At 38.4% G+C, this 23,578-nt stretch overlaps 1 protein-coding gene across 4 annotated transcripts in view; it reads right to left on the bottom strand.

Moving 5' to 3' along the window:
- CAPN3 (calpain 3) overlaps window positions 1-8,190 on the bottom strand; it is a 673,389-nt gene extending 665,199 nt beyond the window's left edge. For 3 of the 4 annotated variants that reach the window (XM_044074072.1, XM_044074073.1, XM_044074075.1), the window contains exon 1: window positions 7,411-8,189. In XM_044074072.1, coding sequence (XP_043930007.1) covers window positions 7,411-7,695 — 285 coding nt within the window. In that variant the 5' untranslated portion in view covers window positions 7,696-8,189. Of the gene's footprint in view, window positions 1-7,410 lie in introns of all 4 variants that reach the window. The other variant, XM_044074071.1, reaches the window with a different exon arrangement.
- Window positions 8,191-23,578: the final 15,388 nt, after the last annotated feature.

Here is a 23,578-nt window from a genome sequence, read left to right as displayed (position 1 = left end):
TCGTTCATGGAGGGGGTCCTAAAACTGGCAATAACTTGGAGAGGGTTTCTTAACTACAGTCAGTTGGACCTGGATAGTTTAACCAATCTAGAGGTGTATTTACCTTTGATGAATATTGATACTCCACCTCCTTTAGTTCTCGCACTTGTGGTCTGAATGTGTGAAAGGCATCATAACCTGGAAAGGCCAGGGTGCTTTCTATAGTCTTAAACAAAGTCTCTGTGACTGCACAGATGTCAGCATCTACTAAGGTGAGGGCTGCTTCCAGTGAGTGCAGTTTTAGGTTTAGACTCCAAGCATTTAGCAGCATAACCTTGAGGTTGCTTTTTGAAGATATTTTTATGTCGGGAATTGTGTTGTTGTGACATTGCCTAAAAAAAAGGCACAATGGGTAAGGCTAAATAACCAAAGTAACTGAAATCCCAGAAGTGACAGATGAAGACCATCTCTGGCAAAGCAGCATGGTCTATCTACCATGTCATTCCAGGCTGACAGGTACTGGATTCCCTTAGAATGTCATCAAAAACTAAGCCACTTGTTGAAGTGAATCATTTTTTGTTTATATTGTGGTATTGTCTTAGGTGAAGGTAGTATGCTGCTCAAAGCTGGGAACATATTCGGCTGAGACACATATTCAGAGAGCAAAGTCATGTCTCTCTTCATATAGTCCAGTGAGGTACATCTCAGGTCATTCACACCAATATGATGGAGTAATAATGGCATTTGTTGTGGAGTGACCTGAGTGCATGTGTGATCTGACAGATCCTGGTACGCAACAGACAGTTGACTGTAACCTTCTTGTCCTGCCTGGTGAGTGGAATATCTGTGTGGCTCATTATAGAGTGGCCTGTGACCAGAAAATTTGGTTTAGATGTGCTTTGCCTTATGGGCTTGTTTGGTAAGACTTTTGTGCTTGTGGTTTTATGTGTATTGAGTGCTGTAGGTACTGTATTAGGTGTAGCATGTTTGTGTTCTCTGGTGTTTAGGTAAATTTCTTGTGAGTACCTCCACGAATGATGGTTTATGTGTTGAGAATGTGATCTGCGCAGGAGGTGTAGTATGAGGGCTGACAGTCTGTTCAGTGTCACTGTTCTGTGAATGAGAGAGCAAGGATTCCAAATTATTATGGTATATGCATCTCTCCCAAATCGAACTTGATTGGTTTAGGAGCAGTGGGTTGTCAGTGTACATAAGGCAATTGCTACATTGCCTCAAGATACCCATGTCAGTCAAGCTGGCAGGAGAAATGGAGGAGAACTGACCATCCATAATACTAGGTGTAAATTTGCTTACTTTAATGAGGAAGGATGTGGTTTAATTGGGGGCTTAATGCTGGGGCTGTCAAGGGATACAAGACTATTAGGGATTAGGAGATATCAGTTAAAGTGGCAAATGCTGTAGAAAGCTCAGCAGTTAAAGTGGCAAATGCTGTAGAAAGCTCAGCTCAAGGGCTCTCCGAGCACCTAAGCGCAATTTGAGATTCTCTTCACTTGGAGCACAAGCTGCTTCTAAGGGAAAATAAATCTACTTCAGTTTTTGCATCTGTAACCATCAGCGGTTACCTCCATTGCACTGTGCTGCACGAAGGTGTGCTATACACAAACAAATGCCTTGGATTGCTCAGATGAAGATAGCAGAGTAGTGGCATGTCACCAAACTCTGTGGAGCTGTGTTAAAACAGGTGCAGACCTGCACAGACATGGAGCTTAAGTAGCAACTGTGAGAACTTTTTTTAAAACAAGTTAAGCAATTTTCAAACAAGCTGACCAATGAAAATGCTCAATACTGAACCTTATTCCAACAATCTCCAACTCAGATGGGTCCTTTGCTACACTCTTCTGACACAAGGGTGCAGGGTCCCTCAATGTAATGTCCATGTGATTGGGGAGTTCTCAGTATAGATTCCTGCTCTAGCAGTGACAACCTGTCATGATTTCCACACATGAACTGCCTCATGTATAATCCCATTTCTGAATTTACTGTCTACTTCTATCTTTGTCTTTTTTTTCTGTGCTTCTTTTACAGCACAAACCTATTTTCTTTCAGGGCATACAGTTTGTCTGTACTTTCTAAAAAGACATCTTAGGCAGAAACTGAGAATTGTATGATTTAAATCATACCTCGATCTTGATTGCAGTGCTACTAGTTCCATACCACAAAAGTTGATGAGGTTCCAATTATCGATCACATTTGCAAGAGATGCAATTTATTAATTGCCAATTATCATACAGAATCATTGCTGATAGTGTTCTGTTACAGTCGACAAACTGGATTAAGTAAAGAAACAGTAAATCCAAATACAAGTGTACCAAACGCCCAAACCTGTCCACAAAATGTTAATTTATTATGAAGCGCTTTTCGTCACTGTGGTACAGTGACTTCATCAGATATATTTAAAAACAATCATTCCATTTTAAATAACATTTTAAAGTCTGTCACATGATACAAAACTTCCAATCAACTCACTGTACTAATTAAATCAAACTTATAAAATAATAAAAACTTTTACAAACATGTTGTTAAGGAAAAATAAAAACAACAAACAGGTGTGTATGTGTATATAACAGTCTATATAAATTGTCCTAATTAAATACTAGCCTATAAATATTAATCTTGGAAACCAAGTTATCTATCTAAGCTTTTAAGCTTAAGTAGACAAGATATATTGCAAGATTCATTGAGTCCAGGGTTAAAAAAGGCATTTAGTCGCAATTGCCAGATTAATTCCCGTTCTTCCAGTAAAAGAGCTGTCGGTCACCTCTAATGTCAGGATGTATCTGGTCAATTATTTTAAACTTAAATCTATGTCCCTCATTTAATATCACATGTTTGGCTAAAGAATTCACTGATTTTTCCTTTTCAATAGCATGAATGTGTTTGTACACTCTATCACGGAATCGGCGGTCCGTCTTCCAGATGTAAAATGCTGTGCATGTTGTGCACATCGCTAAATATACCACTGATTTAGAACTGCAGTTAAATTTGGAATGGAGACTAAACTTCCTTCCTCTAATTGTGAAAGTCTTCCCAATATCCATAAATTTACAATACCTACAGGCACAAGTACTCATATGTGTATGCCTGCCAAAATTCATTGCACTTTTCCTTTCTAGTAGGTTCTTGCGGTTGAAACCTCTTCTAAAAATCAAGTTTGGGAAAGTACCTAGTTTCTCAACTAGAAAAACGTCATTGCTGATGAACTCGCAGTTTTTGTATAAGATAAATCTAATCTTAAAGCTATCCTTACTGTATGTTGTTATAAAACTACAGTTATAATTCGAACTTAAATGGTCACTGCTCACAACAGGACTCTGATCAATATTCTGCGGTGCCTGACTACAGGAGATGTTCTGTGTGTTGATCAATGTACTCATCCCCTGAGTATAGGTCTAATCACACCGTTGATTCTTTTAGTCTTCACCTCATCGACTAATACAGTAATCAACTCAATGGGGTACCCTCGATGTTGGAACATCTCCATAAGTAACTGACATTCATCAGAGAAATCATTGTCGAGTGAGACTGTCCTAGCAGCTCTAATTAACTGCCCTTTAACAATAGAGTGTTTTTGTGCAAAAGGGTGGCTACTTGTAAAGTGTAGAAAAGAATTACAGTAGGTGTTTTTTCTAAATATGTTAGAGACTAATTTACCATTCACTGTATCTTTAGTCAACTTAATGTTGAGGTAGTCAATAGATTCGCTGTTAAACTAAATTCGAGAAAGTTTGTTGTATGGTTCAAATAATTAACAAATTCTCCAGCTTGTTGTGCGTTACCCCTAAAGATGATAAAAATATCATCTAGGAAACGAGTATAATATGTAAGATAAGTCATCTGCTGGGGGTTGTTAAAAATAAATTCCTTTTCCCAATGGACCATAACTAAATTTGCGAAGCTGGCTCCGCATGGCGAACCCATAGCAGCCCCTGTTCTTTGGAAGTAGAACTCTCTATCAAAAGTAAAAAAGTTGTTAGTTAGAATGATATCTAAAATCACTTCAATTAATTCTATCTCATGGGTTGTCGCCCCTTTACGTCTGAGAGTAGAGCTCACCTATTCAACACCTTCAAGGTGTGGAATGCATGTGTAAAGATCTTTTACATCGATGGTAAGGAAATTGTCACCTATGTTGAATTGTAAATCATTAATATTTTGTAGAAACATCCATGAGTCTTTACAAACCTGGTCTTCAGTTTTTAAATATTTCTGCAAAATAAAATCCACTACCTTTGCACAAGGGTATGTAATTGAACCCCTACTGTCAATAAGAGGTCTCATAGGTGGATTAACAATGTTCTTAAGCACCTTCGGGATGCCAAACATGATTGGAATTTTGGGCATCCCGTTGACATGTAGTTATACATATCCATGTCAATTTTAGCTTCAATGAATAAATCACTGAAGTAACTCCTAATCCGGCTATACGCTGTGTGTATTTCGTTCAATTTTCATTTTAAACAGTCGACCAAAGCTGATTCAAAATTTCAATAGTAAACCATATACACATATGTGGATCTATTTCAGAAGATTAACTCTTCAGAAATTGAACTTCATATGGTTGAGACCATATGAATGACTTTCTGAAAAGTCAAAAGACAGAAAACAACAAATATTTATGTATCCCCACCATGTTATATATACCAACTCCAAGATCACACTGCAGTGGGGAAAACGGTAAATTCTCGGATCCCCACTGTACTGCAGTCTCATACAATAGTGTCTACATTTCAGAAAGTCAATCATATGAAGTTTGACTTTCTGAAGAGCTGATCTTCTGTGTGTGTGTGTGTGTGTGTGTGTGTGTGTGTGTGTGTGTGTGTGTGTGTGTGTGTGTGTGTGTGTAAAGTAAAGGGGTATGGTGTACGCAGGACACTGGCAGTTAGTGAAGAGGATTAAGGTTCTGAGGTGTTACCAAGCTGCTTCATCTAGCCCACATTATACGGTTTGATTCATTTTACTCCCATTTACCTACTGTGTGACTCTGAACAGCTCAATTAACCTAATAATGTTCCCAGGTCACCACTGAAAAGGAACACTTGTCTCCATTTTGCTTACCAGGTCAACAGATGAATAAAAAGTATACATTTTATTGTTTTAATCTGAACTAAGAATTAACCATTTGGGCTTGTTTGATTGCAGCTTCTTTCAGAGGTAATTTCTGGAAATTTTGTAGCGTAACCATATTAATGACATTCCTGCATCACTTTAAGTGGTTATTAGTACTTTGCCTAAATTAGTCCTGCTAGGCCTATGAAGTAATTTCAGGAGAAATCTGAGGTCGTATTTATTATGAATAGGACTAATCTGGCCATAGCACATTATTTGTTCTGATTTTGTTTCTCTGCCAGGACTTTCTTGATACACGTACAGTGTTCTTTTGTACATTTCCTTTCCCTTCGGTCTTTTGTCTCAGTTGACTCATAATAGCAATACCCTGAAGTAGTACTTTGAGTAACGTAAAAGACAATGGTAGGTTGGCTTTTTCACTGACTATGTTTGACGTCTGTTAGTTGCATGCTTCTAAATGCACTTCAGCAAGAAACAATTGCCACAGGACTTTCTTTTGTAAAAGCTCTAGATTTTTTGTTATTCATTCCTTTGTTTAGCAAGTGGGTAAGATGCACTACCCACACCTGATATGGGCATATGTGGGCCAGCATATTACAAGTTATATTCCTAAACACTTACATCATGGTTGTTAAATACTACATGAATATATGAACGACAGGCGCGGAACTAGTTCATCAAGCCTGAATGAGTGAGTCTTGGATAAAGAGAATTAAATGGAGTATTTCTGAAAATTTTGCAGACTGCTTTGAGAAAATGAATTGTCATGAAATGAAAGTACACATTTAAGAAATGTTGTTTGAGTAGCAGAACAGGACAGGCAAGGAGTATGGGGTAAGGAGCCCTGCAAAAATGAAAAGTGCTGCATACAAATTAATTAAGGATTTGAAATTTAACCCTAGGAATTCTCCAATTTGTCCATACTGTGCAGAATCAAACAGCTTCTCCATATGAAAAATGAAAAGTGGAGTAAGTGCATTCTTGTGAGAATATATATGATTGCCTAAAGTAGAAGGATCTTTTGGGAGTTTTAGTTATCTCATATTACGGATGTGTACTTTTTTTCTTCACATAAGGCAGAGTGATTGAGTATATAGAGTTGTTATCAGAGGATGGAAGTAGTTGTATCTAAGGATGAAGAGTAGGACTGCAATAAATGAATCGCTAAATACATAGTTATTTTTGTCAAGGAATTTATACAAGATTTGAAATGGAAAGAGAATGGAAGGAGGGGCGTGGATTTTAAGAAGTTGAGTAATACTGTAGGGATGATATAAGGAAGAAGGAGGGTATTACTGAGAAAATCTGGGAAGAGTAAATATTGTTAAGCATCCCCTCTCCCACTGTCTCACTTTCTCAACTGTTTCTTGTTGTTCATTCTGTGTTGCCCTCTATCAGTAAATATTTCCCAGTAAAAAAGCTTGGCCCAATGTGCTGTGTGATGTATCTGCTACTACAACTAATTCCAAAACTAAGTTAAACTTTGCTACACAGAAAACCAAAACTGTGAACAGGTAGACTATAGAATCAGTTACAAATAAGAAACTGGGGAAAGAAATACATCATACCTTTCATTGAAAAAGTTTTAAATTCTAAGTGTGTGCCCTCTAACAGCAAGATTGAATGTTCAAAAGCAGGGCACTTCTATGGGCTAGGCTTGTAAAGGCTCCAGGGCCATTAGCCTAGTACTCACCTATGAACCTATATATATAGATATATAGATATATATATATATATATATATATATATATATATATATATATATATACACACACACACACATATATATATACACACACACACACACACACACACACACACACACACACACACACACACATACATATATATATATTAAATGAGGGAGGGGAGAGACAGACAGGCAAGCAGCTAGCACTTTACTGCTTATTTTAGAGCTTCAGTGACTGATAGACCCAAGCTCAAACATCACTAATAACCATGTTGCAGAATATAAGGTTGGCAAGTCAGTCTAGCTCTCAGAATTTCAGTTTGTCTAGAACTAGCTATCCTGTGAAATTAAATGCAAAAATGAAAAACAGAAGTGACTAGTTCAGATGTAGTAACTTTTCAAAGTTAGGAACCAGGTCTGCCTCTGTCAGAAATACACAAATATGTGGTCCATTGTGCAAGAAACCCGGGTATGAATAAGGTTAAACTAATGGGACTAAGACAGCACATTTCTTACTGGCTTCACCCTCCTTGAGAGAGGAGGTAAAGCCTGAGGGTGGGTATTTGGCAAGGGGAATATAATCTTTTAATCCCTTCGCCTTGTACTTACTATGATTCTAAATGTTAAAAAGAGAGAAAGCAAACATAACTTACTGCAGGTCTCTTCCATTCAAAATTAACAGGGAAGCTCTGGCTGTAAAAGAGTGAAGAGTCATCTGCAATGAAATCTGGATCTTCGAAAAGACATCTTTGCTCCAGACATTCCTGCTTAATTTGCTGGTAGGTTTTGCCTTTGGTGTCAAAGATGCGAGTGTTTCTGTTAAGGATTGCAGAATAAATCCCACATTTGGCTGAAATTAGACCACTGCTACAAACTGTAACTTCTGCAGAAGACTGCAACTGCTGTTGCAGAGTCATGGATTCGACAGAGACTGGCATTTGGAGAAAAAAGGCAGGAAATGTTGCAACTAAAGCCTGATTCGGAGTTCTCACCAGCAGTTTACAAACAAAAAGGAAATTGTGTAACTTATTTCACTCTGAGTAAAATGGCACTTTAAGACAACAGCTGTACTATTTTATTTCTTCAAGTCGTTAAATATATTTAAAAGATGCAGTTACAGGATATTCTGTGACTCCAGAAGTTAACTTTTTGTAGTTCTTCTTTTCTTTAGTATTGTCTTTCTGACAAAATAATTTGCATCACATATATCTTTGATTTTACAGCCAGGCTTCAGAATTGTTACCAAGTTGTGATTCAAGTACTGTCATGTAAATAAAGGAATATTGTTCTCTGTCCTTCAGTCTTATGAGCCGAATGCAAAGTGCAAAACTCTGCTGTAAGAACCGCATACGAACATTGCTCTAAATTGCTTTTTCCCTCAGAGTTCCTCTACAGACTACACAAGCTGAGAGAGGCAGCTGTTCATTTCTCCATGCACCCAGTGAGGAAGTATGAGCCAGAGCAAGTGCTAAAAATAAATTGACATGGCATGATAGCAAGACATGATCATTTTACATGGTCACTGTGACCCCTGAGCATTTAAGTCTATTTTGGGGAGTTCATAGGTAAATGTGTTCAGTATCCTCTGCAAAATAATTCTTCTTTAAATCTCGTGTATTCTATTTTTATTCATACACATATTTATTTTATTTTACTTAATTATTAAGTGGGTATACCTATTAGGCATAGCTGCCCCTATTTAGAAGTGACCTGTGAGCAACGTCTGGTTAAGTGACTTTGTTATAGTCGCACAGAATAGGGATAGCATTGCGGCACTCCCCAGCCAGCGCAGAGTCTGCCCAGATTTTCACTTTCTATTCTCCCTTGGACATTATTTGCATTTCAGTGACTTTCTCTCCTACCTATCCATTTTTATACCTGTGTCCAAAATTAGGAAGGACAGAAACAGGAAACATTGTTTTTTTATAGATTTTGTCATTAGAAATGGAAATCTACTTTGGACATCTAACAATTCAGCACAGTAGATACGGTAATGAACTGCATTCTACAGACAATGGTTTGATTCCCATAGACGCTGAGCAAGCTACTCAATTTGTCCTTTGTTATCTTGTCACCCCTAAAAAGAATCAATTGATGCCTATGAGGCTTTCCATAGTTAAAACAACTAAAAATCTACCTTCTCAGCTAGCCTCCATCTTTCTAATCAGGTGATCTCTCTAACTACAGTATCTGCACTGTATTTGCATTTTGGGGGCTCTTGTCTGATGTTTCTTCCCCTTTGAGAGTGAAACTTTCTACATGAAGATTGCTGATTAAAAGTAGCAGTATTTTTTTTCTGTCATTCTTTCTTTCTCATGCTGTGCTTCCAAAACATATATGTACATGTTTGGACCATTAAACTGTTGTTCATACAATTTCTGCACTCTTCAAATTGCTTTCTTTCTGTACTATTGCCACCATTTTAAGGTATATGCAGCCTTTAAAGCTAGACAGGACTCTGCTTAGGATCCCTCCTTGGAATGCTATACAAACTCAAGAGCCCTCTGTCCAGCTCTTGGGTGCTAAAAGTAGGTGTGAAAAGTAAGTGCAACAGGTGTATCCCTGCAGGCACTGAGTTTATATATATATAAAAGAGAAAAAATATACCACACAAACATGTTATCCTGAACCTGATGATTAGTTAGTTTGTCCCTGAGGTAGTAGTAGTGTTATTGCCTCCAAACTACAACAATTCAGGGACATTTCATATCTGAACTTCATATAGTAAGGAGTAATTTAATTATTTTTCTGATTCTCACTCACTTCATACTGTTGGGGTGCACTGCGGTGGTGGTGCTGTGGTAGCATTGTCGCTTCACAGTAAGACGTTGCCCCGTTCGATTCTCAGTTAGAGCGTCTTCTGTGTGGTGACATGTGTGAATGGGCTTTCCTTCATTGAAGGTTGTGCATCAGGCTCAACAAATTGGCACGTAAAAATCTACTGCCAATCATTAGCGGACCGGAGTTCCGCTGTGGCGACCCCTAACCGGGAAAAGCCGAAAGACACAACAACAACTTCATACTGTTGGGGTCAGGGGAAGCCTGGACTCATTTCAGCCATCAACTGATGTGAGACAGAGAACCAATCTTGGACAAGACCCAGTCCATCAAAAGATATGCTCACACACTCACATGACCAGTTTGGAGATTGCCAAGCAAAGCAGATAGTATAAAACATAAGAAATAACATGTAATTTTGTTATATATTAAAAAAATCTACCAAGTAAATTAAATGTGTGATTACATTGCAGCATGTAAGATAAAAATGTAGCAGCACTGCAATACAGGTGAAGCTGTAAACCTAACAAAATCAAAACAAAACTGGCAGAGAAAATAGCCTTAGACTTGCTTATGAGTTACAGAAAACTTGTGTGGGTGTGATAGTTTTTTTTTTTTTTTTTTTTTTAGTATTATGGCTGTATATGAAGAATAAATTTTATTTAGCTTATTAATGTTTTGTTGAGCAGGTTAGCCCTACTAGGCTATTAACCTCTCTTCAGGGAAGACTTGAGGTAGTATTCATGCTGACAAGGAGAAAGTTGTCTGGAGTCAAAAATAAATTCCTCTACTCTTTTTGATAAATGCCGTGGGATCTTTAACATTTGCTAAGACCCCATCTCAGGCAGATGGGACCTCAGTTTAAGTTCTCATCAAAAGGGCAGCACACTCAGGATTGTTTTTGTGATATAAAAAAAAATGAGACCGCAATAAATCATTTCAAAACTTTTCCCATCTTTAATGTGACCTATAACCTGTACAATTCAATTGAAAAACAAACAAATCTGTTAGGGGAAAAATATAAAAAATAATAAATGTACAATACGCTGGTTGCGTAAGTGTGCACGCCCTTAAACTAATACTTTGTTGAAGCACCTTTTAATTTAATTAAAGCATTCAGTCTTTTTGGGTAGGAGTCTATCAGCATGGCACATCTTGACTTGGCAATATTTTGTCTATTCTTCCTTGCAAAAGCGCTCCAAATCTGTCAGATTGAGAGGGCATCTCTTGTGCACAGCCCTCTTTAGTTCACCCCCAATATTTTCTATTGGATTTAGGTCTAGGGTCTGGCTGGGTCATTCCAAAACTTTTATTTTCTTCTGCTGAAGCCATTCTTTTGTTGATTTGGATGTATGCTTGAGGTCATTGTCGTGTTGAAAGGTGAAATTCCTTTTCAGCTTCAGCTTTCTAGCAGATGCCTGAAGGTTTTGGGACAAAAGTGACTGGTATTTGGAACTGTTCATAATTCCACCTTGACTAAAGCCCCAGTTCCAGCTAAAGAAAAACAGCCCCAAAGCATGATACTGCCACCACCATGCTTCACCGTGGGGATGGTGTGTTCTTTTGGCAATGAGAAGTGTTGTTTTTGCGCCAAATGTACCTTTTGGAATTGTGGCCAAAAAAAAGGTCACCCTTGGTCTCAGCAGACCATGACACATTTTCCACTATGCTTTTGGGAGACTTGATGTATTGTTTTGCAAATTTTAGCTGGGCCTGGATGTTTTTCTGTGTAAGGAAAGGCTTCCGTCTTGCAACCCTACCCCATAGTCCAGACATATGGAGAATATGGGAGATTTTTGTCACATGTTGTACACAACCAGTACTTGCCAGAAATTCCTGCAGCTCCTTCAGTGTTGCTGTACGTCTCTTGGCAGTCTTCCTGACCAGTTTCCATCTTGTCTTTTCATCAATTTTGGAGGGACGTCCAGTTCTTTGCAACGTCACTGTTGTCCCACATTTTCTCCACTTTTTGATGACTGTCTTCACTGTGTTCCATGGCATATCCAATGCTGTGGAAGTTTTTTTGTACCCTTCTCCTGAGTGATATCTTTCAACAATGAGATCCCTTTGATGTGTTGTAAGCTCTCTGTGAAACATGGCTTTTGCTATAGCAGGCAACTGATAAATGTCAGGAAAATCCTACTAGGACAGCTGAACTTTATTTGGGGTTAATCAGAGTCTCTTTAATTGATGGCATGTGCATACCCAAGAAGACTGAATGCTATAATTAAATCAAAAGTTGCTTCAACAAAATATGCCCCTGTATCACATAAAATCTTTTCTGCTCTCCTCCTAACTTGCCACACCTCATCTCCTCTGCTTACCTCAGCTATTCTGTACTCCCTATCAGGAACTACTATCCTACAAACTATCTCTCACGCTATGACATATAGCATTATTTTCCAGATTCCATTCCTTCATTTTTATGCTTTGTACTACCAATAGGGAATTCAAAGTTTTGCTATCTATATACTAAGCTTGCTCAAATCAAACTAAGGTACGAAAAATCTCCTAGACTGTATATATGCCACTGTATAGAAATTTTCTGTCATTTGTGGATTGTGTTGTCATATAAAGACATGGAGCACTGATTGTATATAAGCCTCTGTACAGACATTTTTTTTGTCATTTGTTGTATTTGTACCATTATGTTATGAAGCTTTTCTCCCCGGGCCTCCACTGTAAATGGATCTTGTTCCAGTCGGACTTTCCCGGTAAAAAATGTAAAATAAAATAAATAAAAAATAAAAATTAGTTTAAGGGTATGCACACTGGTTAACTCATTTTATTGTACATTCTTTTTAATTTTTTATATTTTTTCCCCTAACATAGTTGTTTGTTTTTGTACAGGTTACAGGTCACGTTAAAGGTGGGAACATTTTTGATATGATTTATTGGGGTGTCATTTTTTTTATATCACAAAAACCTGACATTTTAACAGGGGTGTGTGGACTTTTTATATCCACTGTGTATATATATATATATATATATATATATATATATATTTGTTTATTTTTGCACTTGGCTTTAACTCATCACAGTTGACCGTTTGTTGTTGTAAGGTCCTCTTCTCATCCACCGACCATAATCAGCCTTCCCTAGCCTCCTGCAGGCTACTCCTGATCCATGTCTGTAGCTAATGAGGAAATCAAGGAACCTGGGGCAGTGTCACACTGCTGCCTGAGAGGATTTTCCTAATTTTCTGCCCATCCTACACTCATCTGGTAACACCCTGAGGGCATCACGTGCAATAGGTGTCAGTGCTGAACTGCTCCCTCTCATGTATGCAAGGGGCTGATGTCAGCCAGACATATCACCCACCCTCTAGCAGCACTCAACCTTGTTGTTTCCCTTGTCTCTTCCAGGAAAATCAGATTGCACTTGTGTATCCCAAGCACACACGCCTCCCTCCTACCCCTCCTCTCAGATGGACATGCCCATCCTCTATACCTGCACTATCAAGCACCTGAGATGCTATTCAAACCCTGGTTGCAAAGGCCATAGTCAGGGCTTTATCTGTCTATGCCACTGACACAGGCTGCAAATATTCTAACCTAAAGATTTTAAACTCTTTGCTGTATACCATAAGGAATGGTTACTGCAGAACATACGAATACATGGACAGCTTACTCCAATTACTTCTCAGTTTGCTACTTTAATAACAAGCCCCTACAAAAAAAAACTTTTATAAATTCAGCGATACAAGGTAAAATAATATGCAACTTAAGATAAACAAAATGCTTCCAAATTCACTCAAAAAATGTCGGCACTCCAATTAATTTATTTTGTAAAGTTCAGAGCTTTTGTCACATTAACATGCAGGGACTCCATTACATTTCTGATGAAGTCCCTGCATGTTAATGTTACAAAAGTAATGGGACGAAAGTGCTTAACTTTACAATATAAATTAATTTCATTATGTGTTGGACAGCTGACATTTTTTGAGTGAATTTGGAAGCTTTTTCAGTCTCCTTGCTGACTGGGTGTTACTTTTTTTTAGTCTTGGTTCATTGTTTGTTTAAACACAAGCTTTTCTCTCATTTTTGGTTCATAATTTTATAGGTGGTAGGATGCCATGTATATATTAGCTGATGGGTTAGTTATAACCAACTTAAGCTTTTTAGTGCTACACACTGGTGGGTTCTGAAGGGGTATTTGCTGTAAATTTAGCAACTTTGTTTTTAGTACTGTTTTAAGTTTTGATTTTTGTGATGCCTAGGTTTAAGGATGGGAATGCCATAAAGATGTTTAGGGAGGAGATAAATACTGGCATGTGTAGTTTTAGTTGCATTGCTGAGAAAGTTTTTGGCTCTATAAAGCATTTTAGTTTTTGGTGAGTTTTTCTTATGCAATTTTGTATATGCAGGTAGAATTTAAGATAATCATCCACTATATTCCCTAATAGTTTATTACGAGAACTGACTTCAGTGGTGGTATTATTAAGAGAAAGGACTTAATTTTTTTTTTCATGAGAGAGGGATTGGGGGGTAGTAGTTTAGTTTTTCCTAGGGTTGAGCATGAATTGTGAGTTACAAAGCCATGTTTCAGTGGCTGTTAAAGCTTCCTGAGTAATTTTTTGGAGGTATGCCATGTTGTCAGCTGTGCAAATGAATGTGGCGTCATCTGTGTACTATATTAGGAAAGCCTGATGTGTGGAGGGTGTTGGTGAGAATGTTAAAGAGGAGGGGACCATGGATAGAGCCTTGTGGTACACCAGTGCTGACTGGGAGGTATGGAGAGAGAGTGCAGTGCCATTTTACTAACTGATACCTATTAGATAATTAGCTTTTGAACCACAGAAGGGTGGACTGAGTCAGACCTAATAAGAACATTTGAAGAAAAAGCTTACTGTAACAAACCATGTTGAAGTCTTTAGACAAGTCTAGAAATAAGGAGTAAACTAGTTTGCTGTTATCACTAGCTTTATTGACAATATCTATATAGGTTAGAAGTGCAGTGTTAGTACAATGGGAAGGACGGAAGCCATGTAGTGTGGGAGACAGGAGCTCTTCCTGCAGGAGATAGTTCAACAATTGTATTTGAATACATTTTTCAAATATTTTGGAGAATAATAAAAGTTTTTCAATTCCTGTAAATCTAAAAATAGCCCCTGGAGTTTTTATTTTATGCTTGTAAAGTACATTTGTACCTCTAGAACATCTTATGTTGCTTAAATGTTCACTGATTCAAGTTTTAAAACAACTAGAAATGTTACATACATAAAACGTTGTACAGGAAAATGTTACTTAATAAATAATCTATTTAGAATTGCAAATGATTACCTGATTCACATTAAACATTTGATTGATATTGGCAGAAGAATATTCTTTAGATTAATTTACATATGTACAAAAAGAACAATGTCCACAATGGGAACAACCCCTTAAAACTTGCCCGTCTGTATTTATTTTCTTTGATTGGGTCAGTGAAGATACATTTCTATGGTAATCATTTTAAATTTGTAAAATATCATGGCCCTTCTGTAAGTAAATGTACACATATCAGGTATAACATTAGCTACTTCCTCATCAGCCAAACAAATTTGCCAATATTTGTTACCAACCAAATTTGTCAATATCTGTTAATCAATCTTTGGAAAGATGATGTATTGGGCCCAAAAATAGTTGTCACAGAGATGTTTACACTACTAGCAGGCTGCTGATTTATACAACATACAAGTTTCCCTCTTGATTGGACTCTAACCAATAGGCCCACACTATCCCATCAATCTGGTTGCCTCCCTGACGTCCTCAGTGACCATCTACCCACTAACTTACTAAGACAATCTGTTCACCCTCAAAAATGTACCATATATAAACAAATTCGTAACAAAAAAAAAAATCTTGCCCCACATATTAATTTCCACACTCAAACAATGCAACTGGTCCCCACTAAACGTCCTACAGTTAGACAGTGCAGTAGAATACTTTAACAGCATGTTCTTAAGCATTCTTGACAACCTTCTCCACCCAGAACTATAAGAGTGAAATACAACTATGTTCCCTGGTTAACAAATGACACAAAACAATTGCTCAAAGACAGACATAAAGCTTGGACTCACTACCAAATCAATAAGAATCAAACTACACTAGACCACTACAGACTACTAAGAAACAGAGCAAAAAAATAAATTATTAAATGTGACAAAAATCAGTACTACACAAATCTACAGCAAAAGCACCATAATAATCCACATAAATTCTGGGCCACCATAAAGCAACTATTACAACCTGGACTTGTCTCCAGTCCTACCCCCAACATTTCAGACTCCACATTAAGCATTGCAATACAGTTTAACATTCATTTCATTAATACCATTCATTCACTAACCAATACTAGTATTAATCCCACACCTACCCTAACAACACACCTCACTGTAACCATTAATGCTCTCTTTTAAACCCGTCCAAACCAATGTCATTAACCCACTACCACCGCTGCTGATAATCTACCCACTGAATTTATAAAACTTGCTGCTGATGCCATTGCATTTGCCATCTATATCTTGATCAACCATTCCATTACAGAACATTATGTCTAGTTTCACCTTATTTAACCTTTTACTCTCCTTTTCAGTAACATCTCTCTTATTCTTTATCATCTTCTTCTTTCTCTTACTCTTCCTTGTCTATACTTTCAATCATGCTTCTTTCTATGTTCTGTCACAATCTCCATCACTCTTTTGTGTTATTCAATTTCTGTATACAGCTTGTTCATTGCCACAATATTGTTGTTGTTACTACTGTTGCACTAATCTACTATTTTGCAAAATGTTAAGTGAATGAATGAACGAATGAATGAATGAAGTAATTAATTAATTATTATTTTGTTGTTTGTAATGTGGAGATTTTCTCCCCGGGCTTTCGCTGAAAATGGACTTCTTGACCAGTCTGACTTTCCCTGTAAACAAATGTCAAATAAATAAATAAAAATAAATATTTTTTTTTCTTTTCACAGGCCAGACTTCTAGCATGTAATAAAGTCTTATTATTATAATATCGAGATGTAACTGTATGAGTTAAATCATTAGCTTGCATCTCAAAGTCAACATCCCAAGCACAAATATGTCTAATTCTCAGGAATTGAGACTTGGGTATATTTTCAGTGATATGAGCATCAAGTAATGCATTTTTATGGAAAACATGCAATTACATAGAGTAGGCTCAATAGTCACATCATCCATTTTAGTCACCCTCACATCCATAAATGGTACACTATGTTAATTACATCCAGAACTAAATGTTAGACTTAATTTATTTTCATTAAGCCATAACAAAAACTATTTTAAATCAATAATATCAGAAGTTCTTACTAACCAACAATCATCTAGATAATCTTGCCCTATATCCATAGCATAAAGAAAAAATATTTCTGAACTCATAAATCAAAATAATTTCAACATAACCTATGAACAGGTCGGCATAAATGGGGGAAAATGAAGCCCCCAAAGCTGTGCCCTTAACCTGTAAAAAAATTCATAATGATAGAAAAAAAAAACATTCTTGGTTAATACATGTTCAGTTAGACATAACATAAAAGTGTTAAAACCAGGTGGATATAAATTAGCTTTATTCAACCAATATTCAACAGTTTGCAATCCAATTGAGAATGTTAGTATATAATACTTGAACAGCCAAAGTTAATATATACCATTTTTCCATTTGACAATCTTGTAAAATTTGAAGAAATTATGTTGTATCCTGTATACAAGATATCACCAGAGGGAGCTAGGGTTTTAAATAATCAGTAAGAAAACAGGATAAAGGTTCAGTTAAAGAGCTCTTACCAGAAACAATATGTCTCCCTGGTGGACTGTTACTGCTGTGTCTTTCGACTTTTCCAGGTTAGGGGTCGCCACAGTGGAACTCTGGTCTGCTAATGATTGGTAGTTGATTTTTACGTGCCGAGTTACCAGCTCTGCCGCACAACCTTCAACGAAGGTGCGCCCATTCACGCATGTCTCCACGCAGAAGCCGTTCTAGCTGAGAATAAAAATACTGTGCCTTAGGATCATTTACCATCAAGTACCAAGCATTTTTATTAGTGATTATCCTTTCCTTGACTGTTAGATTCAAATTTTAAACTTGGAGGATCTAGCAGCGTCTTACTATAAAAATGTGCATCCATTAATTGTGACAAAGCCACTTGATTATAAGCCTTCAAGTCCCAAACCAATATGGCACCCCCTTTATCAGCATTGCTGATAATCATATTTGAATTCCATCCTAATGTATGCAAAGACTGTTAGAGTGATACTGTTAAATTACTATTTATAGACTGGTTAGCAATACTTGTCAAAGATGGATTAAAATGCAATTTTTTCAGTCTTCTCAAAGGCTGCCACACACTTATTATAAGGTGGATTATAACTAGATGTTTACATTTAAATACCACTGTAGTCTTTTCAGTTTGTTTGTTTGTTTGTTTGTGTCTTTCGGCTTTTCCCGGTTAGGGGTCGCCCCAGCGGAACTCCGGTCCGCTAATGATTGGCAGTTGATTTTTACATACCGGCTTGCCAGGCCTGACATACAACCTTCAACTAAGGTACACCCATTCACGCATGTCTCCACGCAGAATATGCTCTAGCTGAGAATCAAACTGGAGAGCGTCTTACTGCGAGGCGACAATGCTACCACAGCACCACCACCGCAGGTACTGTAGTCTTTTCAGTATCAGCCATAAAAATAATTTTAAATTAATTAAACGGCCAAAATGTTTAACATCTTATACCAACTGGAATTCAGCAACAAGTGCCATAGGAATAAACTTGAGTCTTTCATTAAATAATGTTACTTGACAAGATGATAAACTGTATTTAAAAACATTATGCACTAAATCATTAACAGCCTTTATTTTGTATTGTTCATCAGGCTTTATTATAGCTGAAACACATCTTGATCTGTTTCTGTGTTAATGATTTACTCTATTGATCTTTCCATTAAAGCAGAAATGTTGTATTTCATCATTACACTCTGCAACCCCCAATTTAGATCACTTGGATGGGTCCACTTTGATATTAGGTTTAGCAAAAAAAGATTCAATGAATCATACTTTCCAAATCTTTTTTAGATCTTGAAATAAATCTACATTGGGAGAGGGATATGCCTTAGGTAATAAACCCCTTCCCCACACCCACGCAGTTAAATCATCTGCTCCATAGTTTTAGCACCTTGTATTGGTTATAGTTAGCAAAATTGTGGCCATAAGCTGCCTTATTCTGATGCACTTGATCTCTGCATCTACTGCTTAGGCCCAGAACACCTTAATGTGCATTATGACATTTGTTTTAATCCGCAGGCTATAGCAGACCGGAAAAACAAATTAGTCCTAAAGGGTCTTTGTCTACTTCTTTTTCAGAAGCAATATCTGTGGCTTAACCCGCTAAAGTAGCTTCCAAGGACACTCCAAAAAGTCCCTAAAAAGTCAGGTTCTTCAACTCCATCATCAATGGAGCCTCCACTTAAAAAAATTAAGTTGGATCCAAAGCCATCCAGCTCCAAGGCAGCATCTCCTAAAGTGTCTTTGGATCAGAGTACTTTGGCTCCGAAGATGCTTCCTCAGGTCCAATACACCCTGGTTATAGATCCAGTCCCTCCTAGGGTCCCATCTCCATTCCTTGAGAGACGTTACTCCAAGTCACCATCTACTGCTTCATCTTGTTCTTCCTGGAGTTTCACTGAAGCCGACATGGACAGAATGATAAGGAAGTTTCTCTCAGTACAGATGCAGATGGAGGTTCTTCCATCTCTGACTCCCTTGGGTCAGGAAGCCTTAGCCAGAACTACCCCTCCAGTACTGGCTCCTTCTCTGATCTGACACTTCGTTTTGGAGTCCTTGGATCTGAGTTTGCTGAGACCACCTGGTTTGGCTCTGAGAGTACTGGTGTCCTTGGATCCGAAGGTTTCTCTGAGTGCTCCGGCTCTGATGAGATCAGAGCCAAATGGCTCTTGGAGCCGAAGCATCCCAGTCAGATCCGAGGTGTTGGAGTCGACTCAGAAGTTTTTGGAGCCATCTCTGTCCCTTGAAGCCTCAGCCCTAGACAGCTTGGCTCTGACATCTGCCTTGGGTGGACTGTATTTGGGGCAGATGGTGCCAATGGAACAAAAGCATGGCTTCTTGGCTCCATTGGCTTCCTTCTCTCCAGGATGGTCTGCCTTTGAGGTAGTGCAGACAGTTTTCTCTGCTTTGGCAGAATGGATGTCTCTCCTCCTTCAGATCTTTCTTCAATGTCTCTTGTATATCTGCGCCAAGAACCTCAACATTCGACTCAACAGGGACAGCCAGTTCAACCCCCCCAGGCTACCCAGAAGGGTGTTACCCTCTCTTCTGAACATCCCACAGATGAAGTATCCCAGAAGGGGAAGTGGAAAAGCAGGCAGTTAGATTACCCTCAGGAATCTATGATGGAAGACACAGTGGAAGACGCAGATTCAACAAAGGGGAAGGATCCCATAGATCACCTCCCAAAGGCATCTCATTTGGAGACATTGTGGAGATCCACAAGCAATGGGGTGGTTAGTCCTCCTAAAATCCTTCTCTGGAGGAATCAGTGTTTCTAGAGGCATTTGCATCTGGCCCATCTACCTCCTGGGTAATTCTGCCCATTGATGAGCTCATTGATTTGATCTCTTAGTGGGCTTGGAAGGAACCTGATGTGGTTGAACCTATCACTAAAAGACTAGACTGAAGTCTGGCACCTACGAAAGGAAGGGAACACTGGAGCAAGGGAGTACCGGTAGATGCCATGGTCGTGGCAGTGACCATGAAAAAGGAACTTTCTGAACAAAGTTCCACTGTCCAGCCCTCTAACAGATACTCCAGGGTTTTGGCCAGGTTCAGGAAGTGTGGCTATGCTTCAGGGACCTTTGTTCTTAGGTCACTGAATTACCTGGCATATTTCATAAAAAGATTTGATTAAGGAATTGTCAGATACTATTTCAGGGACCTTTGCTGCAGAGGATCAAGCTTCAGTAGCCTTATACTTGGCAACCCTTCAGTCCATCTCAAATTCATCCATAAGGCTTATCTTTCATGCAGCTGAGGGTACCTCAAGGCAGTGGGTTCAGGCATCTCAATAAGGCGACATGCCTGGATGTGCTTGTGTGATTTTGCAGAGCCCTTCAAGTCTTCTTTCATCAGTCCTCCCTTTCACAGATCTTCTCTGTTTGACCCTAAAGTGAAGCACACACTCTGCAGGTGTGAGAAAGATAGAAAGACTCTCTCAATACTGTAGGAGTATGTTTTTCGACCTCCTCAAAGGATCTTTTCTAGGAACCAATGAGGGGGATGAAAAATGTGGTTCAAAGAAATCACAGGGTCCTTTCCATGATCCACGTGGAGATGGTTCCCCAGAGGCAGAGGGGGAACGCTAATTGAGGATGCCCCCCATGCAGCAGAGATGGTTCACAAAACCAGGGGTCTGAGACACCTTCTCTGACAGGCTGTACTAGTGCTCCTGAAAGGAGGCTTAATTGTCCCCCTCTGGAGGCAATCAGGGGTCATTTATCTCTGCACCAGAAAGCCTGGCTACATATCACAAAAGACAATAGGGTACAGATAATTATTTCCAGAGGTTACATAATTTCCTTTTCCCTTCCACCTCCATTCTCACAAAAGTTTCTCAGTGTTCCACCCAATCACAGAAAAGCAGCAGCACTGGAAATACAAAAGCTGCTAGATAAAAAAAAAAGAGTCAACCACTAGATCAGAAAAGATCCAGAACTTACTCAAGATTCTTTTTAGTGTCAAAGAAAAGAGGGGACTGGAGACCAATTCTGGATCTCAGCAAAGTGAACAAGTCAGTTTGACACTCACAGTTTCAGATGGTCATGGTTCAGTCTATCATGCTGCTTCTAAGCATGGATGATTAGATGTGCGCCATAGACCTTCAAGACGCGTACTATCACACAAAAATGAACAGGCGGTCCAGAAGATTTTTACGCTTCTGGCTGGGAGCCAATATTTATCATTTCTGAGCCCTGCCCTTTGGTCTCACTACAGCTCTAAGGTGTTCACCAAATGTGTGGCAGTGGTGGCAGATCACTTGAGACTACAAGGACTCAGGATGTTTCCATATTTAGATAACTGGGTCATTACCGCTCCGACCAAGCATTTACTCATATTAGCGATAGACCGGGTACTCCAAACTTACTCCCTTCTGGGAATTACAATAAACTACAACAATATCAGCCCCAAGCTACATCCATCTCAAACACTGGAATTCATAGGAGCAAAATTCAATACAGTATCTACTATAGCTTTTCCTCCCCTAAACAGTGCAAACATTAAGGTTCCAGGTTGCAAAAATTATTCACAACACCAAAATTTCAGCCTAATTAATTCTTCAAGCCTAGGGGTCAATATCAGCAGCCATAATTATTGTTCCCTGGCAAGATATCATATGAAAATTCTTCAGTGGATGTTAGCATCGCAATGGTCAAGTCTTTATCAAAGAATGTCAGTTCAAATTAGGATCACAAAGACATGCAAGAAGTAACTTTGGTGGTGGATTAGATCAAATCAGCTTTTATAAGGTTGCCCATTCATTCTCCCTCTACCCAAAGTGATAGTGAACACAGACACATCCTAAATTGGGGGGGGGGGGCACTTGGTCCCCTGAACAGGCCAGTTTGTATATATATATATATATATATATATATATATATATATATATATATATATATATACACACACACATATATATATATATATATATATATATATATACACACACACACACACACACACACACACATATATATATATATATATATATATATATATATATATATATATATATATATATATATCCTGGAGATAATGATCTGCCTCTGGGGACAATTGTGATCCAGGCAGACAATATGTCAGTAGTTTGGTACATCAACAAACAAGGAGGAACCAGATCTTATCCCTTGTGTCAAGAAGCCCTCAGAGTGTGGCAATGGGCGATCTCACCCAACCGCTTTCTGATACCAGTGCACATTTTGGGGAAGCCCAACGTGATAGCAGACAAATCAAGCAAGTACATTCTTCTACCTCACGAGTGGTCCCTCAACAAAAAGTGATGGAGGCAATTTTTTTTGTCAATGGGGCCAGACTTGCTGCAATCTTTTTGTCTCCCCCCTGAACAAGTGTAATAGTTTATTTGCCCTAATCTCCCCAACAGGGGAATCACAGAGGGATGCTCTGCTCCATGACTGGCACTCTGGTCTTCTCTATACTTATCCACCAACCCCTCTGATTCCCAAATTCCTACAGAAAGCTGTAATGTTGAAGAGCAAAGTCATCCTCATTGCACCTTATTGGCCTCGACAAGTTTGGTTCCCCTTTCTTTGGCCTCATCTTCTTTACCCACTTTGGATTCTGGATGCATTTCCAGACCTACTGTCTCACCTGACAGAACTGATTCAACCAGACATCTCAAACATCAGTCAACAGCATGGTTTCTCCACTTCAATTAATAGCCAAACAATTTATGCTCTCATCCTCTGTCCATACTTTTGTCTTCACATAAAGCTTCCACTAGGAAACTCTACAAAAGTAAGTGGAAGAGGTTTATTTGCTGGGTGCATCAAAAACATATTGACCCCTTTTCAGCCCCTACACAAAGTATACTAGAGTTTTTGGCAGAAACTTTTAATGAGGGAGGTAGCTCCTCTACCACTAAGGTTCATTTGGCAGCAATCTCTAACTTTCATGTAGGAGTTGACAACTGTTTGCTTGCCTCTACCAAGATATGCAAGGCATTCCTAAAAGGTACTATTTTACTTCAACAATCTTACAAAGATCCTATGCCTTCATGGGATTTGAATCTTCTATTGCAGATCTTAATTCATTCCCCCTTCAAACTGGGTCTATATTATATGTTCTAAGTCTGAAAACTTCGAATCTCATATGATTGACTCCATATGAGCGAAGTTTTCAAACTTCGACTGTTCAATATAAACAAAATAAAAATTAAAAAACCTACCTGCAAGCCCCCCTGCAACCTCCAAACAACTCGCTACTTAAATATACCAACTCCGAGATCGCACTACATTGAAA

This window comes from Protopterus annectens, chromosome 6.part0 (genome assembly GCF_019279795.1).
Source record: "Protopterus annectens isolate FY-2018-M chromosome 6.part0, PAN1.0, whole genome shotgun sequence".
NCBI classification, from domain to species: domain Eukaryota; kingdom Metazoa; phylum Chordata; order Ceratodontiformes; family Protopteridae; genus Protopterus; species Protopterus annectens.
Note: the sequence above shows the minus strand (reverse complement) of the source record. Positions and strands in the feature narration are given on the sequence as shown.